Raw genomic sequence first — 15,582 nt, 5'->3', positions numbered from 1 at the left:
GGTCTGGAACCACTGTGAACAGATTCATTTCTTCTATACTGAAGCTCCTTAATTAACTACCTAAATATTATGGTTTCCTTTGCAATTAGCCCATCCTTTTCTAGCCAAGGCTCTTTCACTTTCCTTATAGAATATACTGCCAGACTCCCCCTTTTCCTCATCATCAACATCCTTCTTAAAGTTCAATATCCAGTGGCCAGCCACGGTGGCTCGCGCCTGTAATCCCAGCACTTTGGGAGGTCGAGGTGGGCAGATCACGTGAGGTCATGAGTTCAAGACCAGCCTGGTCAATATGGTAAAAATCCCATCTCTAATAAAAATACAAAAATTCACTGGACCTGGTGGCAGGTACCTGTAATCCTAGCTACTCGGGAAGCTGAGGCAGGAGAATCACTTCAACTCGGGAGGTGGAGGTTGCAGTGAGCCGAGTTCACGCCACTGCACTCCAGCCTGGGTGACAGAGCAAGACTCTGTCTCAAAAAAAAAAAAAAAAGTTGAATATCCAGAACCAAAAATGATACACATGTGTCTCTAAATAATAATAGACCACAGTTTACCCTGGGTTCTTTTTTCCTGTTATCATGGGATGGGAGGAGGATCAATAAGACTAAAAGCAAGTTATCATTTATTAAATAAAAGAACAATCCTAACAAACTAAAGGCTGTGCATGAAAGAGAGTGGATGATTTTCATTCGTGACAGAAACTTGCCTCATCCCAAATTGCCTGTAAAGGAATAGAATTTGGCTCGGGTCATTCTCCAGATTGTAACAGCATGTTAGTGGTAAATGGAGAATAGGTGTGTTTAAAGGTTGATCATTTCAGCAGTAGCAAAACCCCTACCAAATGCCAAGCTTCGACATCACAGAGTACAGGAGGCACTTTCTAGCTGAGAAGAATTATTTTGCCAGCACCTGCTCTGACCACTGATACTAGAATTCGTCGTGCTTTTCTACCAGTATGAGGAGATCAAGGGTTCCAAGGGAGAAAGTTGGGCTCAGATGACCACGTGGGAGTCTTGGCTTCTCTGCCTTCTGGCTGTGATCATGAGCAAATAAATTCTTTAAATTCTATGGATTTTAGGTTTCTTGATTATAAATAGACATGATTGAATAGCCCCCCTTTTTTGCAGGTTAAAGAAGAAACTTCATGAAAGTGTTTTGCAAATGAAAAATATGACAGAAATGTTAGATAATATTATACATGGGGAGACATGATAAAAAAAAGGCAAGCCATCGTCTTTCCTGAACTAAGTTCTAGCATAGGAATGGAGAGGAAAGATTTGGGGCTTGGAATCTTTTAGTAGAAACGATAACTGTGCAAAATCTGGAGAGCCTGCCTCAAATCCCTTTAAGGACTAGGTGTGTTCCCCTTTACTCACTAGCCTCTGCAGGTGGTCAGTTTTCTATACAACTATGTTGGTTTTCAGACTGACCAGTGCAGTGGTTCCTTGATCCGATCTTGCCTCTGCTTACTTCTCAATCAACCTGAAGCCAGAACTGGTTATTAGCTTTCTCTCATTCCTTCCCTCTACAAATTTTCCCTGAGTTCCCCTTCTAAGCCAGGTACCAGGTGAATCAATGAGGGGACAGCCATGAGCAAGACCAAGATAGCCTTTGCTCTCGTGACATTATATGGGAAGTAGACATTGCACGAAAAGTTACTGAATCACAGTTTCAGCTGAACTGCAATCAGTGCTGCAAAGAACAAGTGTAGGGTTCTAAGAGAATCTATAACAGGAGACTCCAGGAATCATCTTGGGTACTGGCAATGATTCAAGAAGATAGAATGCATTACCCTCTCAGTAATTACCTAATTGATGTGTGTTCCTTGCTTTAAAGTTTACAAAGCACTTTCTCATGTGTTTTCTCACCTCATCAAGCTTTCAGCCCTGCAAAGTACACAGTATTGTCACCTTGGTCTAGAAATCTGGAAACGAAGGCTAAGGTACTTGGCATGATTTCCCCAGGGTCAACGAGTTCTGAAACTGAAAGACCTTTTGACTCTAAATTCTGGGTTATTTCCACCCCACCCTACTGGGTCATTGGCTGTTTTCTCTTGAGAACTGACATTTTGGAAAGTAGCATTGAGAAAAGAGCAATAGAGGAAATCACTCCCCTGGGTACTTTTCTGGGAGACATTTGGGTGAAGCTGTGATTTCTAATATTGATCTCAGCCAAATTGCAGGAGGAAGCCTAGCTGAGATATGAAAAGACATCCTAACTGCTTTTTGTGCATTGCAGCTTTGTAGTTTCCAGTAAAAACTGGAAACCCTCTCTGACCCCAAATGTAGCCACTTGGTCTTAACTGTGCCTAGAGAAACATGTGAGACCTGAGTCAAAATGAAACACACAGAATATCAAACATACTCCCATAGGCTTTATTTCTCAAACCCAGCTGTTCATTGCCTTCTCACAGCACCCAGAGCTCACCCACATTTGCTTATGAATTCATCATCTTAGCTGCCATTTGTTCTGTGTTTACATCCTGGGACTAAGTGTGAATTCACCCTTATCAACCTGCTGAAATAGGTACTATTATTAATAATAACTCCATTTTGCAGATGAGGCAACTGAGGCTCAGAGGGATGAGGTAACTTGTCCAAGGTCACACAGCTTGTAAGTGGTAGAGTCGGGATTAGAACCGAGGTCTGACTCCAAACTCCATGCTCTCAAACATTACACTGTACCACACTACCACACTCCCTCCTTACAAAACTAAAAATTTTGTAACTACTTCCTGCACCTCCCATCTGAATTTTTTAGCACCTAAACTCAGGAGATATAATAGCAGCCTTTGCACAGTCCCCCTACCCACAGACACCCATCTCCCTCTGGGTTGAGGACATCCATCCTCTTAAAAATCTGAGTTAATGAAAAACTGAGAACTAAGGTATTTAGTTAGGACAACCTGCAGCCAAATTACACAAAGACCCAAGAAGTAACAGCAGTCTTAGTTGTTTCTCTAGACTGGTAAGCCCCCGACTAATCCATTTTGGTTTAGCTAGTCACTTTTCTCCTTTTCCAAGGGAGGGAGGAAAATGCAAAGCTCCCACTCCAGCAACAGAATCTGAATCAGTAAAATTGCGTGTGCATTCTCTCTTTCTGCAAATCAGTGGCTATGGCTTGAAAAAAATAGCAAACAGATTTTATTTTCTAGTACCTTTTTGTTTTTCCTGGTCAGCTCCGTGTGCCAGCATGTTGTTTTGATTCTGATGGGGATACAGCATTGAGCAGTGAACAATTAAACATAAACACCAGCCTCACTTCCATCCTCTTCTTTCCTCTTTAGGTGAAGGCAGCTTCCAAATATGTGGATGTACCTGTGAGTATTTGAAAATTGTTTCTTGTGGAGTTTTTTTTTTGTTTTTCATTTTTATTTTTTGTTTTCATGAGAATTTTGATAGTGCTACTCATAGTAATTGCCACTAGCTAAATTGTGTGTTCCTGACTTGGATCATCAGAAAGATGCCAAGAATATTTTGTAGTAGAATTTTTTTTTTTCGGATGAGAGGAGGCTATGGTTTCTTTTATCATGGAGAAAGGTCCTGTTTGAGGGTAAACCCATTTCACTTTCACTTTCACTTTCATTTTCATTGGTTCCTCTGGTGTTTCATTCTGTTTTCATCCTGTTCACCAACCCTCCTGTGTATACACCTTCAAAGGAGAGCCATGAAGCTACAAACAACTTGTACAAGGGTGTCAGTATTTTTTGTTAGGTTGGTGCAAAAGTAACTGTAGTTTTGCAATTAAAAGTAATTGTGGAAAACACAATTACCTTTGCACCAACAAAAAAACTAATAAATTCTAAATTTGTTCATTTTGGGGTCAGTTCTGCAATTGTTTTAAGAAAACCTCAAAAAACTGCTTATAATTAGTGCAGGCCTCATTAATGAAGAGAGCTCTCAAAGTTCACAGATAAAGCACTCCAAGTTGCCCAAAATTTACATTTAAATTGAGGTTAAGTACAACACATGAATGCTAAAGTGTGGGATTACCTGTGATAAATCAGGATACATTTATAGACAGACTTTGCCCTGCCTATTAGCAAAATAAAATTGGAGAGATTTTAATATATTCCAATAAAGCGAAAAAGAAAATGATTTTGTTTCTTCATTTCTAACAAAAGAGGTATGAGTCTATTATAAAATATTAAATTTAGAGAGCTTATCTCAACAGCCACCAAGGGTCTTGTACTAAGCATTTCTCATTCTGAACGTGGTTAAGTACCCTCCTTGTTCAAATACTTATTTGTTAAAATTTGTTTTTTTCTAAAAGGATTTATATTAACATTTAAATTCATTTCCCCGGGAAGCTAAGTGTGTAATGGTTTATTGGCTTATTTCTCAAAGGAAGACAAAATAGAAAATTGGAGTGAATTTGGCATTAGCATATATTTTGTTTGTTTAATGAAAGAATGTACAATCAATAATTAGGCTTTGAATTTATATAATACTTCTCATCAACAAACCTCAGACTCCTTCATGTAGATAGTTCTTATAATGGAGAATAGTTAAAAAGCTCACATAACTGCAGCAGGGAGAGAAGTTAAGTAATTTACTTTCTCAAGCCCCCAAAGTATAAATTTTCCTTTCATGGGGAGTTAACTACTCAAATTCTCTTGCCCTGTTTCTCCATCTTTAAAACAGAGATGATGATAATATCTAAGTCATGGGTTTGCTGTGGAAATTAAATGACACAACATACATAGAACATCCAGCACCATACCTGGCACTTATTAGGAATTTCAGTGTAAGAGAAGGACACATGTGGTAGTGGTGGTGTGATGCTCACACTCTGTTGAACACACCTGGATAGGGATGAATTTGTTGACATCAGCCTTTGGCTCCACTGGTCTTCAACAGTGATTGAAATTCTAGGCTTTGACCCAAAGATTTGGTAGCTGTGGTCTGTTCTCTCTAGGATCCAGAGCAGAGGGGGTATCTCAATCAGGTTTGAACAGGTGACCTGTGGACAAGGCCCAAACACCTGGAGAAACTTGATCCAGCCATTGATACTAGCATCAGGTTATGTTAGATTGAACCACATGAAACTGGCATATTGGCGAGGTCAAAGAAGTCAAATATCAGCCATTTCCTGTGATTCAACCTAATAATTCCTGCAAGCTAGGTCCAGATTTATTATAAAGATGGGAGAACAGTAAATGGACTCTATATCATAATGCAGGGTGCCCAGATCTGTGCTCATTCAGTGTTTATGGATTAATTATGTTAAATTAAAAACCTCATTAGGTATATTAGTCCATTTTCATGCTGCTATGAAGACTTACACGAGACTGGGAAATTTATAAAGGAAAGAGGTTTAATTGACTCACAGTTCAGCATGGTTGGGGAGGCCTCAGGAAACCTACAGTCATGGCAGAAGGGGAAGCAAATATGTCCTTCTTCACATGACAGCAGAGAGAAGAATGAGTAAAAGGGAAAAAGCCCCTTAAAAAACCATCAGATCTCCTGGAAACTCACGCACTATCACAAGAACAGCCTGCAGGTAACCACCCCCAATTCAATTACTTCCCACTGGGTCTCTCCCATGACACTTGGCAATTGTGGGGACTACAATTCAAGATGCGATTTGGGTGGGGACACAGCCAAACCGTATCATTAGGCTGTGAGGGAGCAAATTGAAATAGTAGAGTTTTCACACTCTTGGGGACAGAAGAAGTTGATGCAGCATGTCCCAAAATGTACATTTACCACTGGTGATACACAATATAATAACTACTACAACTGCTATTATAACCAAGCCTTATAAAGCACTCGCTAGAACAGTTTACATTTTATCTTCACAATAGCCTCACTTTAAAGATGAGGAGACTAAGGCACTGAGAAGTTAATTTGCTCAGGATCCCACATCGGGTTAGTGGAAGAGCTGAGGTTTAAGCCAGTGCTCTTAAAAATTCTGCTATACTGCAAGATAATTTCATACAGTGCATAAACAAACAGCTGAGATTTAAGCCAGTGCTCTTAAAAATTCTGCTATACTGCAAGATAATTTCATACAGTGCATAAACAAACACCTTGATTTGGAGAGTGGTAATTATTTTAGTGCATATTAGAAAAAGTATTTTTTCTACCAGCTATTAATGACTTAAGACAAAGCTAAACTTTAAGTTAATTAACATGTACTTTAATAGCTAATAAGATTAGCTATTATAACCAATAATAAACCTATTAGTAAATAAATAATAAGCCTTTTAGTAAATAAACCAATAATAAACCTTTTAATAAATAAATAACAATTTTATAGAAAACAATAGTACATAATACACATATATTCTCTATGTACATTGTTTATATATGGTAGATAATATTAAACATTTGCTTCTGAAATCAACCCTAGGAGGGAGTTAATACTATCATCCTGTTTTATAGGAAACTGAGGCACAAAGAGGTTAATTAGCATGCCCAAGGTCACCTGGCGAGTAAGTGGATTGTGAAGATCAGGTGCTGTCAGTTGGACCATAAAGCCTGCACTTCCAGGGGAGTGGTAGAGTTGTTAGCACTGGCTCCCAAGAGTCAATTATGTGCATCTCTCTCCAACCCTGCCTTCAGTGAGAGCACATTAGTAGCTCAAAATTAGTCTTGATGGGAGTATTTGCACCATGCGAATTGGCAAGCACTACAAATTAGGGCGTTTTGTTTTGTTGTTGGTTTTGAAGAGCCAGTTTGGGCCAGGCGTGGTGGCTCACACCTATAATACAAGCATTTTGGCAGGCCAAGGTGGGTGGATCACCTGAGGTCAGGAGTTCGAGACCAGCCTAGCCAACACTGTGAATCCCTGCCTCTACTAAAAATACAAAATATTAGCCAGGCATGGTGGTGTGCACCTGTAATCCCAGCTACTCAGGAGGCTGAGGCAGGAGAACCTAGGAGGTAGAGGTTGCAGTGAGCCAAGATTGTGCCACTGCACTCCAGCCTGGGCAACAAGAGTGAAACTCCATCTTGGAAAAAAAAAAAAAAAGAGCTAGTTTACTAGCATACCACTGACTATTGCCTATTAAGTCAGCAGTCCCAAAACCAGAATGTACACAGTAATACTTGGCAAAGTTTGGTTTTGGTTTTTATTAATTAATTTATTTAGCTTTTATTATTTTTAATGGGCACATAATTGTTTTTATTTTATTAATAGAGAGTCCCTGATCCTCACCTCCAGAGATTCTGATTCAGTCGTACTGGGGTGGAGCCTGGACATTGTTTCCAATAAGTTTTTCACATGATTCTGATAAGTAGTACAAGTTTGGAAACCAATGGACTAAGTCAGGGATTCTTGACCTTGGCTACATACTGGAAACACCTAGGGAGCTTTTGCAAGCATTAATGCCCAGGTTGCTTGCCAGACAAAATTGAAACGGCGTCTCTGGGGTTCAGGGCCCAGGCATCAGTATTTTTAAAGCTCCGCAGGTCCTTCATATTTGCAGCCAGGCTTAAGAACCATCACATAAAATCATTTCTCAAGTCATTTCTACCTCTGAAGCCTCTGAGTTCACCTGTGTTGCCCTATGAGCAACATTTATTGGTTTAGTTCCATGTGGGCACTAGCAGTTAGTCACCTTTGAGATTTGTCTCTTAATTATCCACACTACTGGAGAGAAGTTCTAGTACCAGTCATTTAAAACATTGCATAATCCCCAAGGCATATCTCTTGTCTTAGATGTAGTTTTTGACCCATTGGTGTATGTAGGAGAATTTGTACTCATAATTACGACTTACTTAGGATGCTGGGCATTTGAGCTCATTTTTCACAAGCTCAGAAGTATTCTGGTAGGGGCAAGCTCAGATTAAAATGTTCTTCTTTTCCTGAGCCACAGAATCGCTTATTCACAAATTCTGTCTTCCACATGTGGTTGGATTTAACTATACAGATATTTGTTTAAATGCTCTCTAAAATCTATATCATATTCTATCAGTCTGTCAAAGCCACATTTGAAATAAACAATGTCATTATAATAGATTAAAAAACTTCTAAAAGTTTATCCCACTGTGTGGAAGTAGCACTATGATATAAAAGCATAATCTAGGCCAGGCGCGGTGGCTCACGCCTGTAATCCCAGCACTTTGGGAGGCTGAGGCGGGTGGATCACAAGGTCAAGAGATCGAGACCATCCTGGTCAACATGGTGAAACCCCGTCTCTACTAAAAATACAAAAAATTAGTTGGCCATGGTGGCGCGTGCCTGTAATCCCAGCTACTCAGGAGGCTGAGGCAGGAGAATTGCCTGAACCCAGGAGGCAGAGGTTGCGGTGAGCCAAGATCACACCATTACACTCCAGTCTGGGTAACAAGAGCGAAACTCCGTCTCAAAAAAAAAGCATAATCTAAACATCAGCTGTCTGCTCATCTATATTTTTTTAGCTATAACTAAGAGTGAGCTTATTTGTGAACAGTTTCTTATTTTAACTGTTTTGATTGGAAATCTACTTGAAATTCATTACACATCCTTCCTGCCCTTTTAAACAGGGTACTGACTATAATTTAATCTTTTCTCAATGACTCAGGCTCACCATTGTGACCATGTCTTTCCCCAGTGGCTGCATAGTGACCCGTTCCCCAAAGGGCCTACTGAGATATAGGGGAGGCTTGCCCCTGCCCTCAATACTCCCAAACCCCAGTGGTTGGTGAGTCTACATGTCTAGTGTTACAGTTAGGCAGCCTCCTCCCTCACCGTCAGGCATACGGAAAAATGATAGCTCTCTTTTGTCCACACAGTTGTTTCAATCCCCTCTTCCCTATTTCTGTTCCATCAAGGGATGGAAACCAAACCTGTTGAAATTGGATGGGAGTGGGAGCTTGAGGACTCTATTATGAGAAAAATGATACTTTTTTTGTGCTGAGGCTTTATCATTTTTTGACATTGGCTTCTCTGGGTCCAATGTCTTGATTCTAGAGCAGATTCTAAAGGTAGGTAAGGCTGTGGAATGGTATAATATTATGGGAGAAAAAAATCATAGTAGTTCATGTTTGTATGACAATATATGGCTTTCCAAACATTTTCACATACATTATTCTAGCCGATGACCGTAACAGTCCTTGAAGGTAAGTAGGGGAGCTGTTAGTCATCCCATTTTATAGATAGCATAACTAAGACCCAGAGAAGTTTTTTTTAACTCTTATTTTACAGAAAAGTTTAAATGATTTGCACAAATTCCAATTGGTGGGAGATCGAGTGAAAATTTACACAGTGTGACTGAAGAGCTTGAAATAGGAGATGGAGAAAGGATTTGCTCATTCATTCTTGAATTTGTTTATTCAGCAAATATTTACTGGGCACCTTCTATGTGCTAGGTACCATTCTGTGTGCTGGGGATACAATAGAACATAGGCCAAACAGAATTCCTGTGTTCATGGAGTTTATGTTCTAGTGACAGAAGACAGGCAACAGACTAACAAATAGTATATAATACAATATCAGCTATTGGTAAGTGCTGTTGGAAAAAAATAAGTCAGAAGATAGCAAATCATGGAGTTCTTAACTACCTGGGTAAGATGAACCACAATGATTTTTTTAAATATCAGTTTTTCCTTTGAAGACAGTGAAACTTCATGAAAAGAGAAGGAATGGTGGAAATAAGCATCATCGTAGATCACTGTTTCTTCTAATATTTTGGGTTACTGATAGATCTGCTGCATTTGACTTTGCACCTTAGCTCTAAGATGGCTGCACGTGCCCAGGAAAAGGCCATATGGCCACAAGCATCACCAGGGGAGAAATGGAAACAATAATGATAAGTTTCTCAAGTCTCGCAGGTAGGGGTCCCCATCCCTACTGAGAATGCCCTTTGATGCGCAGTTGCCAAAGGGAGAGAAGGAGAAAGGTGCCTGCTTAGAACTGATAGCTATCACTTACATCTCACTGGAGAACCTCTATTGTTTTGCATCATAAAACTGCAACAATTATAGGACCATCATGGAACCTGCTCGATCCATTCACTGAAAATTGCTTGAAAGTGTAACACTTGACTACTGTGGCTTTGGATTGTCCTCATTGTTTTTCAAATTAATACCTTGTCATTGTTTCAGCAGGTGTTAAGAAATGTTACTAGCATCCCAGGGGCCAAGCATTGGCCCTTTGCTTGATAATTGTTTGCTTTGTATCAGGAAAAAAAAATACAGTCCTACTGTTTCTAAACCTTCCTCATTTTCACCCTGGAAATTACACAGAAGTGTTAACTAACTCCAATTTGCAGTGCCTGACAGTCACGTCTAGTAGAGAAATGATACTTTGTGATCTAAGGTAAATCACAGTAATGAAAAATCATCTTTTTAGTTATTAGCAAACATAAATATCTACTGTGGAAATTTGAGGGATTTGTGGCCACTCTCCTAATGACCTATATTACAGTGTTTTAATAGGTTTCTTTGGAGGTAACTTTGATTGTGACATCTCAAGCAGTGTGCTTTCTGAGTTTCTTTCTTTCTTTCTTTCTTTTTTACTTCCTTACAATAAATCATTTCCTAACTGCAAGATGAACCACCTACTTACCTTTCCAGAAAATCTGATTCATTTAAAAATCAAATCCTCTCCTCCTTCTCCTGCCTTTTCTTTTCTTCTTTTTTTAATCCTTAGACTTTAAGGCTGCACTGGAAGCAAAGACAAATGATTTAGTGTTTCCTCTGAGTGAACTAATTAATTAGCAAATACTCACTATATCCACTTGGATTAAGCTACACACACACACACACACACACACACACACACACAAATGAGACGGGTAGGAAGGGGTATAGATTGAAATACAATTTTTTAACTTAGTATTTTCTCAGTGTTTCAAAAGAGGAAAAGGGAATGGGAAGGCCATCACCCTTCTAATAATATATTAAAGGCAGACAGTGGAAGACAGTATGTTTGGGTATTCTTTAATGGGGGTTTCAATCCAAGGCAAAGTCAGAGAACATCTCTGGATTATGCAGTAAAGATTTATCCATTAGATCAGTTTGCCAAGAAAAAAACTAATCATAGAAAAATATTTGTAAAATCCTACAATCTCAATGCCCTTCTTAGCCAGGGCTTGATTTCTGGAAAGAGGAAGCAGTTCTAATATCAATTTGTACCAGCCCAGGCTGTGGACAGTGATCCCGTGCCTACAGAGGTGATCCAACAGAAACATCGCAGGGTGTGTGGGGGCAAGGAGAGGGTAAAAATGAATGGTAACCAAGGAAGAGTGACTGTCTGAAAATTCATTTTCATGTTTTCCTGTTTCTTTACAGAAACCCGGGATGGATGTTGCCGACGCCTACGTGACTTTCGTCCGCCATTCTCAGGATATCCTGCGTGATAAGGTCAATGAGGAGATGTACATAGAAAGGTTATTTGATGTAAGTAAATGCCTTCTCCTCCTTGAAAACCAAGGAGGAGACCCTCCAAAATGTGACAAAATAAGAGACAGGAGGATAAGTCACATTTTGAGAAAATGGATTGGTTCTGATTCAAACTGAATCTTTTCCTCTCCCTCTGCCTTAGGCTCTTATCTGTCTTGTGTCTGTTCTGAACGCACTCTGGTGTGGCAGTGTCTCAGTCCCAATCTGTGTGATACGCAGGACGCCGCACAGCCTCTCGGCAAGCAGGCTCATTCCTGCAGGAAGCTTGTGAGGCAGCTTTCTCTAACTGGCAAAGACCCCTCTTGGTCATGGTTTTCCTCCTTGCAATCTGGCCTTACTTTAGGGAGATGTTCTCGTCAGGGAAGCTGAGACCAACTCCCTCTCCTGGGAGTGGCGCCTCCCTGACACCAGCTGTGGCGTGCAGGTGTGCAGTAAATGTCGCATCGTTATCGCTTCAAAGATAATTTCGTTCCTGGAAGACTCAAAATCCTTACCCCTGGATTTTGGCAAACATTTACATTAGAGTTGCTCAGTCAGTTGCAGCTTAAACCATGGTGCCCCCTGCCTACCCACCGGCTGAAAATTTGCAAGAAGCAACTGTACAAAAAAAAAAGAGTACACTGGGCTGCAGACCCAGATCAAACTTCGGAAAATGCACATTCCCAAGGGTTAATCGTTTTTGAGCAATCTTATTTCCACTGGGACTGCATCTGCACACAAAGCAAGCCACTGAGGCAAAAAGAAAAAAAAAGGAATCCGCTTCCGTCTCAGATTGCCTGTCTCTTTCAGGCCAAAGCAGACGGGGTTACCTCATTTAGCCGGATATTTTGTCTCGGGTTTCCACCAAATTTGCCAGTGTAGACCCGGCCAGAGTGCATGGAAGCTGATGTTCTTGTCTCCGTGTGGCTCTGAGTGTGCAGCCTACTTCTGTCTTGTGAAACGTGAGCTCCTCCCGTCCAGGTTTCCATATTTTTAGTGCCAATGCGAACATTAATGTTTTGGTCTACTATAGAATCCGTGTTCCTGTTTTTTTTTTTCTGTGATTGTGTTCAGCAATTTATATTGAGTTTGTGTGTGTGTGTGTATGTGTGTGTGTTTTTGTTCCACAGCTAAGTGAGCTCATTGTTGGCACCGCTTTCAGATTCTACGGCTTCTGACTTTTATATGCTTTGTCTTCCAGCTCATTTGCTTTCCTCGTGTGTTGAAAGGCTCCTTTCTTTTTTTTTTTTTTCTCTCTTTTCCAGTCATCCCCTTTCTGTGCTTGATACCCCTCTTTCCCCTGCATCACCTTTCCTCGACAAAACCCTTCCTACTTTTTAATTCCCACCCGTCCTCTCTCGGATAAAAATGGAACTTATCTCTCATGTCAAATGTTTTATCACATTATATCAAGTGGCATGAATTAGAATCAAATAATCTTCCTGTGTACATCTTCTAGCATGACCCACATCCACTGAGAATGCCTCATACATGCATAAAGCTCACCAGCGGGTCCTCCCCCTTCTCTGCATGCATGCCTTATATGAAAGTACTGAGCATAGAATGTCGGGGGCACAATCACCATCCAATAGGCATTGAAAACAGAGACAGGCAGGACCCTTGGGTCTGCAGTTAGGAATGTGGACACTCTGCTTATCTCCATTGAATTAAATTCCAAACCACAAATTTTCAAGAAGCCTGTGGATTGTTCTTTTCAATGCCTAGGTTGCCTTTTTTTTCCTTTGATCAGTATCTTCTGATTTTCAGTTTTATGTGGCCCATGTGTGTGCGTGTGCGTGTGTGTGTGTGTTACTGTGTGAGTGTGTGTGAATAACCAATAACCTTATATTCTCTAAAACTTAAAAAATCTGGTACTGAATTTGATCCTTAATCTGCAGTTTGCCTGTCACTTCATTGACAAATAATCCACCCTTGCTTCTCTTTTTTTAAATTAGAAGTACAAGCAAGAGAGCCTTGTTGAAGGCAGCAAGGCAAATTATCTCTTTTGTGGCACTTCTTAAAGGAAAGTACAACCAAATCTTCATTTAAAAAGTAAAAGTGCAGCCTTGGCTAGCACAGATGGTAAAACTGGACTTGCCTGACTGTTGAAGACCACAGGCAAAATTAAGCCCTCCAGCCTTTAATGTAAATTAATAGTAAAAAAGAAATATTACTGAGAATTTTTTTTTTCCGAAAGCAAGTTATAGTTACGGTCATTCAAAAATTCACAAGTACCTCCAGTCTCTTGTTGAATTTCATCAATCAGTATAAAATGTCATTCGTAACATTGTGGAAACCCCCACAATTTAGTCTCATGTTGTCCCAATTTGGTTTTCCCAAGAGAGTCTTAGTTAAACCCCCCGAGTATATCTGATTGTAAAGGCTTAACTATTACAGTCGTGTATTGCACATCACTCTCGGCCCATGGAAAAAAAAATTTTCAGGAGCTTATTTAGATATAACAAGTGTCTTTGCCATTTACTTTCTTACTTTCTAAATAACCTGATCTCCTAATTTACAGAATATTGGTGCTAGGCAACCTAACTGACATGCAAAAAAAGTTATTGAATCTGTCATGGATTTAAAACATTTGTCGTTTTAAAAACCCAGAGCTTCTCAAAAAGCTTCATTACCATGCAGCCTCAGTAATTTAATTCAGTACTTACTGTTTTTCTATAATCTAGCAGCAAAACATCAGATTACCAACATGTTTGATTATTTTCGGCTTCTGTTTCCTCAAGCATGGTGTTTATTTTATTTTATTTTTTTGCATATATGCTCTGCAAGACTCTCGTGTCCACCCAGCTAAACAAGGGAACAGGAATATCAAGGCAGAAGGGTCTGTGAAAGCTGCCACTCTAAATTTCTTGCTGCAAATGAACTTATTCTTTAAATTCCATTCGTTAATGATAGCGGTCCTCGGGAAGTTTCTAAACAATTGGCAGAAACCTATTGAGAAAGACTTGTTGATCTGTGAGATTTTTCTTCCAAATTGTTGCATTTTGATAAATGGCAAAAATGAATAATAGCAAATTAACATTTTGAATGAAGAAAAATAATCTATATCTCCGAGATTGTTTGCTGTTTGGGGGTTGTTGATTCTGACTGTCGTGTCATTCTCTGGTTTTTAGTTCCTGCTGGCATCTGTCATTCAGAAGCATGTTCTAAGAGTTCCTGTTGTGTTTTTAATTGTGTTTCAAGTCTTGGTTTTATTTACCTGATAAGTCCTTTAAGTTGTCGACATTTGGTATTGTTCCCTTTTTTGCCCTTCTGAGTGTGCCCTTGTAGAAAAGGCTGGATGGTTTTAGTGTGTGTTTGTATTTGAGAATATTTGGATTAATAGCTGGTCATTTAATGGTGCATTTTCTGCTTTAACTAGGCCCCTACCCCGTGCTCTATGAGCTAGTTTTCTCTCTGCCACGTCATTGTACTTTTGGCTGGAAGTGGGTGCTTGTGGGAGATTATCGGCATAGCATTTGGGACTCTATATTTGATGTTCTGCATTTTTTATCTATTTTATTACGTAACTTAAGAACAGGCTTTCCAAATTCATCTTCACCAATTTTTTTTTAACCAAGCATTCTCTAGGTTTATTGGAGAAATACATTTGGACATAATGTTGCCTAACTGGTTTGTTTTTGCAGTTAAGATTTCTCTGTTTATTAATATAATTGGTTTACATAGTCTTTCTATAAAAATACTAATGACTTTTTTGATAAAGCATCTAAGAAAAAAAACTAACCAATCCAAGACAAAGTGCTGATCAGAAAAGAATCCGCAAACTGTTTCCCATAATATTTCAGCTGTGCAGCTGTACCTTTTTTATCTGTTTCTATAATTTTTTTCTTAAAAAACAAAGTATAATTGTATATTGTTTTCACTTGCTACAAAATAATAGTTTATAATATTTTGAAACAAAACATTCCGAGATTTAAAGCAAGATAATATTCCAATCTACACAAAAACAATGAATTCAAATATATTAAAGATGCTGCATTTTTAAAAGATCAGACTGCTGTGAGACTCAAGTGGAAGCTTGGCCTTCTTGAAAATTATTGTTGACATTCAAAGAAAACATAAAACATGGATATGAAATAATCTCCGTAGAACTAAAGCAGCAGCTACAGGGGAAAACACAAGCTCAAGAAATAACTTGAAGACGATGATTTAAAGTTGGAGTGTCCATAAATCATGCAGATGGCCTTTCCCCCACTTCTCTAGTGATTAATTCAACATCTTCCCCAAAATAAAAACATGCTTTTTGAAATTA

The 15,582-nt window shown here is 39.3% G+C and overlaps 1 protein-coding gene across 16 annotated transcripts in view; it reads left to right on the top strand.

Annotated features, from left to right (window-relative positions):
- The window catches only part of CADPS (calcium dependent secretion activator), a 472,594-nt gene that overhangs the window by 422,102 nt on the left and 34,910 nt on the right, over positions 1-15,582 (top strand). For all 16 annotated transcript variants that reach the window (XM_064367295.1, XM_064367298.1, XM_064367286.1 and 13 more), the window contains 2 exons: positions 3,290-3,322; positions 11,223-11,330. In XM_064367295.1, coding sequence (XP_064223365.1) covers positions 3,290-3,322; positions 11,223-11,330 — 141 coding nt within the window. The remainder of the gene's footprint in view (positions 1-3,289; positions 3,323-11,222; positions 11,331-15,582) is intronic.

Source organism: Aotus nancymaae, unplaced genomic scaffold, assembly GCF_030222135.1.
Source record: "Aotus nancymaae isolate 86718 unplaced genomic scaffold, 86718_ANA_hifiasm-v0.15.2.pri h1tg000067l, whole genome shotgun sequence".
NCBI lineage: Eukaryota > Metazoa > Chordata > Mammalia > Primates > Aotidae > Aotus > Aotus nancymaae.
This window is presented reverse-complemented; position numbering and strand designations above follow the sequence as displayed.